This window comes from Lolium rigidum, chromosome 6, assembly GCF_022539505.1.
Source record: "Lolium rigidum isolate FL_2022 chromosome 6, APGP_CSIRO_Lrig_0.1, whole genome shotgun sequence".
Classification (NCBI taxonomy): domain Eukaryota; kingdom Viridiplantae; phylum Streptophyta; class Magnoliopsida; order Poales; family Poaceae; genus Lolium; species Lolium rigidum.
In genome coordinates this window covers 121,163,649-121,173,381 of record NC_061513.1, presented here as the reverse complement: position 1 = coordinate 121,173,381, position 9,733 = coordinate 121,163,649, and the positions used below count along the sequence as shown (strand labels likewise).

At 44.7% G+C, this 9,733-nt stretch overlaps 1 protein-coding gene across 1 annotated transcript; it reads right to left on the bottom strand.

The window, feature by feature from the left end:
• Positions 1-894: 894 nt before the first annotated feature.
• Positions 895-4,488, bottom strand: LOC124666502 (ras-related protein Rab7-like). The gene is made up of 7 exons (XM_047203853.1): positions 4,242-4,488; positions 4,033-4,059; positions 3,467-3,566; positions 3,231-3,377; positions 2,104-2,184; positions 1,890-2,035; positions 895-1,364 (listed from the first exon to the last, which is right to left on the bottom strand). The coding sequence occupies exons 1-7, from the start codon at positions 4,295-4,297 to the stop codon at positions 1,301-1,303; spliced, it is 621 nt and encodes a 206-aa protein (XP_047059809.1). The 5' UTR covers positions 4,298-4,488; the 3' UTR covers positions 895-1,300.
• Positions 4,489-9,733: the final 5,245 nt, after the last annotated feature.

Here is a 9,733-nt window from a genome sequence, read left to right as displayed (position 1 = left end):
ATATAAAACTGTTGTTTTTCTCAAACCGAACACCTCAAAGTATTCAATACCATGGTATTTTCAGAAACCTAGAATACTTTGAAATCTTTTTGTTGCCAAACGCAGCCTGAATGTTTTGACTTTGAGTGATCACTTATCAAAACAAGCCATTAAAGACACGCTTGATCTGCTTTTTTTTCGAAATGGGAAAGCCCAACCTCTGCATCAAAGCGATGCATACGCTTGAGCTGCTAGTAGTAGTTAGTAGTGGAAGCTAAAATTGAACAAAATTTGCATATATATTACCTTAAAAGAGAACACAAAAAAATAGTCAGAATAAACAGTGTTGTCCCTTGTTCTAAAGAGCCTAAGAAGTCGTTTGGACTTTGGAAGCCAGGTTTTCATTTCATTTGTAGCATTTTGAAATGAATACATGTATTCATTTCATTTACATTGTAATTTCAGAAATGGACACTTGTTTGGTTGCCACAGGAATTGTAAATGACAGTAGAATTCAATATTGAATTTGTTTGGTTGCCACAGGAATTGTGAATGACAGGTTTCAGCTCGGAATTGTGATTACACATGGCATCATTTTGCTGGATTTCCCAAATAAAATGATGGCCCAATTCTGTGGCAACCAAACAGCCCACCTATGAAATTTTAAAATGAATTCCAGGATTCCAGACTTAAATGATGGATATCAAACGACCTCTAACATATTTCGGATCGGAGCTACCACCCAGCACAACTCTACCTTCTTTGGCACCCTTCTATACGGTTGATAGACGTTTCCGATGTGTACTCTCCAGAAACATTTCATATAGGAAGTTCAATCAACGTGCAACCTAGTTGCCCTGGAATATGCTGACCACTAGCAAAATGCACCCGCACATTTACATTTTACGTAGATTAGAAACGGATTAAAAATGTTCTTCAATTATTTAGGACATGGGAGGACCAATATGCTTGTCACAACAACAAAAAATTAACACAGGACATCAAGAAGTTAAGTTACAGCTGCCCGAATGTTGTGAGGCTTAGGAGATTGACCGCTGAGAGGTCATAATCCCAAATTGTATCAGTAGTACCACTGCGTACTCTTATTGCCCGACTGAAGAAACAGGGCTCCTCATCAGTATTCATTCAGTGTACGAAAACCATAGTCACTAACTATCTTACAGGGGCTACAAAAGCGAATTGAGCGGCTGCACAGGCACCCTAGTGTACATCATCAAATCAAAAGGAATGCCCAGCATCACTTGAAACGAATATCACATACAGTACGCAAAAAACTGGAAGGGACAAAGATGACTAACTACTAGCACGCACATCCCCCTCTCTGTTCAGTCTCAGCGACAGGATCTGCAACTGTTTGGAAGTAGCTGAATGGCAGAAAAAGAGGTTGTTAACAAACAAAAGTATACAGTAAACAGAAGTTAATCATAAAATCTTCAAAGAGGCGCGTTCTTTAGTCCACATGTTTCATCATAAGAGCATTGTTCTGTACGAAAATTCAATTAGCAACAATGCCATGGAAAATATCACCAAAACACTTTCATTTAATTACTACCATGCACAAAGAGTCTTAACATTTTTTTAAAGGCTAGAAGCAATGGGGAACTTCGAACAGGCGCTTATACGATCATACTAAAATGTTTAAGACCATACGAAAACCATAGTCACTAACTATCTTACATATGACATCTACATGATTCTCCAAATAAATGTTGCTGTAGACAATAGATGAAGAATGCAGCTAGTGCATAAAAAATGTTTGGGTATTAAATTCCAGTTCAACATGGCAAGATATTCAAGAAAGAGACGGCATCATGTATGCACAGGATAGGCTTAATCCAGGGCAAACAAAAGCATACTAACAAAGAATGATCTAATGGAAGTTAACTTACATGTCCTGATCACGCTCATGCTCTAGAGCAAGCTTTGCAACAGACAAAAATGCTTCATCGACATTGAAGTCTTCTTTTGCAGAAGTCTCAAAATAAGGAATATTGCCTTTTGAAGAACACCACTCCCTTGCTTTCTTCTCAGAAACCTGTGTGAAATGTAGTCAGTGGCATATCTATATACCAGAGCTGTAAGTCATATATGTGACAAACTGACCACTCTGCTTTTGCCACCATCGACGTCAATCTTGTTCCCAAGTAGGATGAATGGGAAAGTTTTGGGATCCGATGGGCTAGCCTGAAAGTGGAATGGAAAATACTCGGGTCAATCAAATTTGTCAAGATGCTACAAGCTAGTACAAGAGAGAGAAATGAAACTACTATGAAGTTAATATTTTAAAATTAACCATATGCCAAGACAAAAACATTGAAAAGCACAAAGCCGTTTTACCTAATAGTCCACCCCAAAAAAATAACGAAATCGGTTAAAGGGCTTCACATAAAAGTAAAATATCTGTAAAAGAACTCGTAACAACCAACATCATAGCTAACAATTGAAAATAGTATATTTCTGCACCAACATTATACACACACACATATATACCTGTGCTTGGAGAAGTAACATAAGACCTTAACAATCTGAATGAGCTGGCTACATATGCAGAACTATCAGCAGTCCCGGCACTAAGCACACTAAATGAGTTTATATGGTGTATCAAACATTAATCAACTTGACGTGACCGCTCACATATCACCAGAATTTATATCAATGCCATAAAATTTGCATCTTCAGGGCAAAAAGGTTACACGTCGATGCACTATAATTTGCTGCCTTGCAAAGGGTAACCGCTCAGATCTGGTCTATAGACGTAGACTGTGCCACCTTCATAATACGAGTATGCATAGTGTTTGTTTTGCTAATATTCTGATGGCCGGGGCACACAGCATATGCATCCATCTTTCGGCTCAAGAATTTCACGGGATAGAGATATGGTATAAGAAATAGGCTATTAAGTCCTATTAAGTAACTCTAAATGAATTGCGGTTACTGCTGAAGCATGCAAGTTACAAGGTATACCTTAATATATCATTATTGAAAAGCAGAATTGCCCTAATGTGAGTTGTTATTGACTTTTAGGTCTTTACTACTGCGCTTCAATAACACAAAGAAAAAAAAAACAGATATGTAGACATGCTCAAGCTCTAGAACTTTAATGGCGCCATCGGATCAAGCTGTTGGCTAACAAGAACAATGTAGGAACAATAAATGCTGAACTGCTCAACACTGAAATATGTACAGCCATGACCAGGCGTCAAATGACACACAAGATAAAACAGTCTTACTTGGTTGAGGAACTCGTCATGCCATGTGTTGAGCGTATCAAATGACTTGTTAACATTGACATCATAGACGAGCACGCAGCAATCTGCCCCTCGGTAGAACGCGACACCAAGGCTCTGGAACCTCTCCTGCCCCGCGGTGTCCCAGATCTAGAAACAAAGGGAGCACAGAACAGATGGTTACAACGCTAGTCTATGGTCTTGGCCATGAATGAGCTGCAACCAAGCGTTCCACTCGCCTGCAACGTGACGAGCCTGTCCTCGATCAGGACCTCCTTGGTGACGAAATCCGCCCCGATCGTAGCTTTGTACTGCTGACTGAACTTGTTGTGAACGTATCTAAGCAAAGTCAAGGATATCGAAGGGCAGAAAGTAGCAACATGGGTCTAAACTGGGGAGCATGTACACCATCGTACTTGTGCCAGCCCCATCTTCTTCAAGTGAACCATTTGCTCGCATACTCGCGTACCGGAGAATGGTCACCAAAGAAGTCGTGGCTACTGCGCAGCAGACCGAATGAAATGGGCGGCATCCGAAGGCCCCGTGCCAAACAGAGGCCCGCAACGAGAAAAGCTTCCCAGAATTTCCTCCTAATCAGAAACTGGGGTTGCTGCCAAATGCGTCCCTGCAGCTAAATGGGTCAAACCCTTAGGAATAAGAGGCACACATGTTTCGCAATGGCCGGCAAATTTGACACCTATCAAGGATCAGCGGGCCAATCGATTAGAGAGGGGGGCATAACCCTACATCGGTGGAACGACATAGCAAGCTAAATGCGGCGCAATCAGGGTGAGGGCTAGGATACTGGTTCATCAGCGACGTCTTCCCGACCCTGCACAGAACCAAATCAGAATCAGACACCGGTGCACGGTTACAGCCACATCCAAATCGAGCCTCCCATAGGACAGAACCCGCAGAAAAAAAAAACCCAAAAAAAGACTGGAATCCGGCGGCGAGCGGATCCGGCGGGGCAGGGGCAGGGAGAGGGAAAAGGGAATGATGCGCTTGACTGACCCGCTGTCGCCGAGGACGATGACCTTGAGGAGGGTCCGCCTGCGCGAGGTCGACATGGATGCGGGCGATCGCGATCGATCTCCGCGGCTTGTCGGCTCGTTGGGCGAGGCGCACGAGGGGAGAAAATAAAATTGGAGCACGGAAGGGAGAGAGAGGGAGGCGGTGGAGGCAGCAAAGAGCGGTGGTGGATTTGATCCGCGGCGTGGTCTAAAAAAATTTGAAGGGAGGTCGTGCGTGCGAGGATGTCCGTGGGGGAGGAGAGAACGTGCCAGACTGCCACTCTGCCTGCCGAGGCGAGGCGAGGGAGAGGGCCGTTGTGGTGGGCCGCGAGGCAGGCCCTTTGAAAGAGGCAACAAAGAGATACATAACTCAATCCCATCTAAAAAAAGAAGAAAAACTCGATCCACATATTAGTGAGAATCAAGGGAATACAATATGTTAATATATATCCAAAAGAAAGAGGAACAGAAGAGAAATTATTCACCTAAACTTTTCCCTTTTGTTTTCTCTTGATGTAACACTCGATTTTGGTTCAAATCTATCGTAGTAGTTCATCATATCTTCATGGAGCTACATAACTTTATTCTAGAATTTCCATGAATCATTTGTACTGCTTTCATGAGATGGTATCATGCTGTCTATGCTGGTTGCTCTTATCTTCGCGACTGCTGGAAGGTGGGGAATCATGACATATAGGTTAGGTCTTTTATGTTAGTTTTTTTTTCCAATCTGTAGCAATGGTGGAAGTCTCGTGGCTTCATTGTCCTCACGGTGTGACCTTCCAAACCAACGTCGGGAGCTAGGGATGCTTTCAATTTCTCTCATTTCGTCCCATGGTCATCATATTCTTCTCTCCTTCGATGGTCTGGAACTCAAAGACCGGTTTAACATTATTGCTTCCGGCGCTCTGGTCCATGGTCAATGTGCGATCAACGCTCTAAGATTATCACCTTTTTCTGGTGGAATGTTCGTGCGCTTATTTAAAAACTTTCAAGGTTAGTCAAGTATTATTTACTAGTAGAATGGAAGAACTCTGATATGGGATTGATGGAACTAAATACGATGACTTCAGAGGCTTTGATGTAACTTTAGAGTGGTGTCTTTTTTTTTTACAATCAATACCACATATATTCATAGTAATAAATAATACATGGTAGAGATACATGAGCCGACTCCAACGATTACAAAATAAGGTCTAAAGGATACTAACAAATATTCGAGATCAAATTCTTTCTTCTTCTAAAATGCAATCTTGTACTCTTCTGAAGTCAGCCAAAAATAGATAACGAACCATAAACCTGTAAATACCGACGAAGGTTCTCCTATAATTTTAATTTGAGCCGCAATGCCAAGGCTACGTGCACGCGCACAACCATTAAAACAGTCATTCAACATCGGCAATAGTACCAACACTAGTATATCAGGGAATAACAACCGACTAGTCATCTCAACGTCGACGAAGAGCTGAGAGTATGAATCACCATTGTCGAGGACCTAGCAGCCGGCAAAAACTGCGAGGATAATCCTCCTCACGGCAACAACGATAAAAGTTCCAAAATCGATATGTGGTTCTTCAACTTGTTGCAACATTGCAGCTTACTTAATAAAGGTGACACGTGACACTTAGATCAGAACGGACACGTTTTCTCTACTAATTAAGTTCAAAACTGACATGTGTCACTTGGATCAACATCAAAGCTACTGTTTTGATCAGCTATCCGTATCTGAACTAGCTCGACCCACTCCCAAGTCCCAACCTGTTTATGGGTCCGTTTGTTTGGGCTTCTACTTCAGCTTTTGGGTCTAAAAGTGGAAGCCCAAACAAACACCCAACAATTGATAAGCGCTGTCAAGAATCGCGGCCAGAAAATGAACTAGAACGGCGTCCCGCGGGAGAAGCGATGCGGGAGGTGCTTCCCGAGCTTTTGCCAGCTTCCCGCACTGCGAATGACCAAAGTGCGCTCTATACTTCACCATATTAACAGAAAACTGCCACTCCGTATATAAACCAAAGGGGCCCTGTGAAACGGCACCACCCGCACGGCCCCGACCTCATTTTCTTCTGCTCCCGTTCTCTACTCCGTCCCGGTTAGGGTTAGGGCTGGCCGCCGCCGCCGCCGACGACTCTCCCCGTCGCCGCCCGCGTCGTTTCCGGCCGCCGCGTGCAAGGGAGGCCCTCAGCCATGTTCCCGATCGCGCCAACATCACCCGCCGTCCCGGATTCGACCGGGAGCAGCACAGGGCACGCACCACGGGGCGGCCGCCGGAGACGGGAGCGCCTGGAGGCCCCGCCTCCCCCTGCTTCCTCGTCCGACGCCGTTCGTGCGGGATTCTCCGACGCCTCAACGACGTACTGCTCCGGCCCCGCAAGCTCTTCTTCACCGGCAACCATCTCCGCCTCCCTGCCGCACCAAGCACCTGCAAGGGGAAGGTGAGAAATATGGCTGGCACCAAGAACCTGCCTCACTGTATGCTTGTTTATGTGCAATGAATTGCATCTATATGCTTGTTTATGTGAAATTTTTATGCATATTTATGTGTATTGAATAGCATTACATACATACATTTCATGTCTATGCATGTTTATGCGAATTGAAATCTGTAGCACTTGAATGTTTATGTGAATTGAAACCTGTAGCACTTCAAATCTGTTAAATATATTTTGCCTTATGCCTTTAGATGGAAGATAAGACACCTAAGGCACATTTGGATGCATTATCTACTACAACATTTTGTGAAATCTGCATGGACCAAAAGCAAAAAGGAAATAGGCCAACTGCTTTCCTTAGTCTGGAGGGGTACAAGAATTTAGGTAGAGAATTTGGTATTAGGACAGGAAAAACTACACCAAGCCACAATTTAAAAATAAATGGGATTCAACCAAGGCATTGTACCAAGCATGGGTGTATTACACTACCAAAGCAACTGGACTTGGTTGGGATCCGGTGAAGCAAACAATTACAGCTGATGATGCACAATGGGCTGAATTGATCAAGGTATGATATATTGTATGTGTATATTATATTTACATTTCAAAGTAGATGGATCAGATTTTTGTTATTAACTTGTGAAACCTTATGCAGGCTAACAAGCTTATTGCGGGGTTCAAGAATGGTCCGCCGGACAACTTGGGGCTGATGGAGGTCATGTTTGAGGATGCCCATGTTGATGGAACATCGGCGGTCATGCCGGGAGTTCCAAGAGAAGTACCAAAATAAGTGCCCGCTGATTTGGTTCATCTTTTAGGTGATGAAGGCTGTTTGGTGCTGTTTTGATCATATATATTGTTGGTTTGGTGTTGTTTTGATCATATAATTGCTTGCTGATCAGATGTTGTTGTTTTTAGATGAGCACAAGCCATAGTGATGAAACTGACAGTGATGATGGCATCGAGTCTGCACTTATGGATTCAAGAAGGCGTCGTCGTCAACGGAATACAGAAATGATGTATCATGTTCTTGAACACTCTGAGAAGCATCTTACAAAGAAAAAGAGGGTAGAACCAAGATGCACCGGACAACAATGGGTATTTGATAACTTGGGCAACTCGAAGGATTGTTATGACATGTTCAGAATGCATAGGCCATGTTTTGATTCTTTGCATGACACTTTGGTTGAAAAAATATGGTTTGGAGGGGTCAACCCGCATGTGTTCTGAGGAGGCACTTGGAATGTTTCTATGTACTCTTGGTAGTCCACAATCTGTGACTCAAGTTCATAACCGATTCAAGAGATCCAGGGAGACAATCAATAGGTGAAAGATCGAGATGTCGCCTAGAGGGGGGGTGAATAGGCAATTACAAACTCTTGCGGATTTTGTCTTGTAAGAATGCGAAATTAAACTATCGTTTAGTTTACAAGCACAAACCCTAAATATGCTAGGCTCAACTAAGTGTAACAATAGCAACTAGAGCTAAGCAAGATAGGCACAAGATATATGTAGCACAAGTGATAGCAAGATATATATATATACTTCAAGCACGATGGCTATCACAAGGAAAGAGAGCTCGGGTATAGAAATAACCGAGGCACGCGGAGACGAGGATGTATTCCCGTGTTCCCTTGCTTTGCAACAAGGTACGTCACGTTTGGAGGAGTGGAGGTCCCACGAAGGATTCCCGCGCCACGAAGGCTCACCCTATTCTCCGAACCACACCCACGAAGGATAATGGCCCTTTCCTTATGGTTAGCTTTTCCTCCGCTCCGGAGATGGCAAGCTCCACAACCACTTCACAAGCTCCACGAAGGAGAAGCCCGGCCCCTTCACAATCTTCCACGAAGAGATCACCGGGACACCAACCAAGCCAACTAGGAGGTCACCCTCCAAGAGTAACAAGCTCACGGTCTCTCACTCGAACAAATCGTGGTGGAGAGCTCAACACTATGCAATGATGCAAAGCAAGAACACCGGAGGTGTTCAAGTCCTTCACACTCAAATCCCACCAAAGCAACGAATGCTAGGATGAGATTGGAGAGGAAGAACAAGGGGAAAGTCAACCAAAGACTCCAAGATCTAGATCCCAAGAGATTCCCTCACTTAGAGAAGAAATGGATCGGTGGAAGTGTAGATCTAGATCTCCTCTCTCAAATCCTCAAATATGAGCAAGAATGGTTGGAGGAATCAAGGGGGAGAGCAAGTTCTTCAAATAGCAACAATGGAGGTGAGAGAATGGGAAGAACTAGTTGCTCAAGGTGGAAGAAGGGCTATTTATAGTCTAGGGAGAAAAATAACCGTTGGGGAAAAAACCGGGTGAAAATCGGCTCAAAAACGAGTTAAAAAAGTGCCCAGGCCGGCCAGCAGGCCGGCCGACCGGAGCCTGGGCCAGAGAGGCCGGTGGCCTGTCCGGTCGGACCGGCCCACCGACCGGGCGGGCAGATTCCGCGCTGGGTTGCAGAAATGCTTTAGGCCGCGCGGGGAGAGGCCAGGCCGCGTGGGCCGGCGGTGGGGAGGCGGCCTAGTGGGATTCCCGGTCGGGCCGGGGAGAGATCCGGGCAGGCCGGTTGTGGACTCGGCCCAAGGCCGGTCACAGGCCGGCGGGGGAGCGGCAGGCCGAGGCGGCTGATGTCTACGTTCCCCCTCCTTTCCTGCAGACAGTGTTGGGCCTCCAAGAGCAGAGGTTTGTAGAACAGCAGCAAGTTTTCCCTTAAGTGGATCACCCAAGGTTTATCGAACTCAGGGAGGAAGAGGTCAAAGATATCCCTCTCATGCAACCCTGCAACCACAAAGCAAGAAGTCTCTTGTGTCCCCAACACACCTAATAGGTGCACTAGTTCGGCGAAGAGATAGTGAAATACAGGTGGTATGAATATATAGTAGCAAGTAGCAACGGTGCCGTAAAAATAGCTTGCTGGCGTGTAGTTGATGGTGGTAGTATTGCAGCGATAGTAACGCAAGAAAACAAGAAACAAGCGTGAGTAACGCAGTATTTAGGAACAAAGCCTAGGGATTACACTTTCACTAGTGGACACTCTCAACATTGATCACATAACAG

What these genes read in the sequence shown, in the direction of transcription:
- LOC124666502 (XM_047203853.1), bottom strand. Translation starts at nt 4,297, where the DNA reads ATGTCGACCTCGCGCAGGCGGACCCTCCTCAAGGTCATCGTCCTCGGC. An exon ending in ATCGTCCTCGGCGACAGCGG is followed by an intron (nt 4,060 to 4,241) that starts GTCAGTCAAGCG and finishes GGTTCTGTGCAG; the next exon opens with GGTCGGGAAGACGTCGCTGA. An exon ending in ATGGTGGCAAAAGCAGAGTG is followed by an intron (nt 2,036 to 2,103) that starts GTCAGTTTGTCA and finishes CATTTCACACAG; the next exon opens with GTTTCTGAGAAGAAAGCAAG.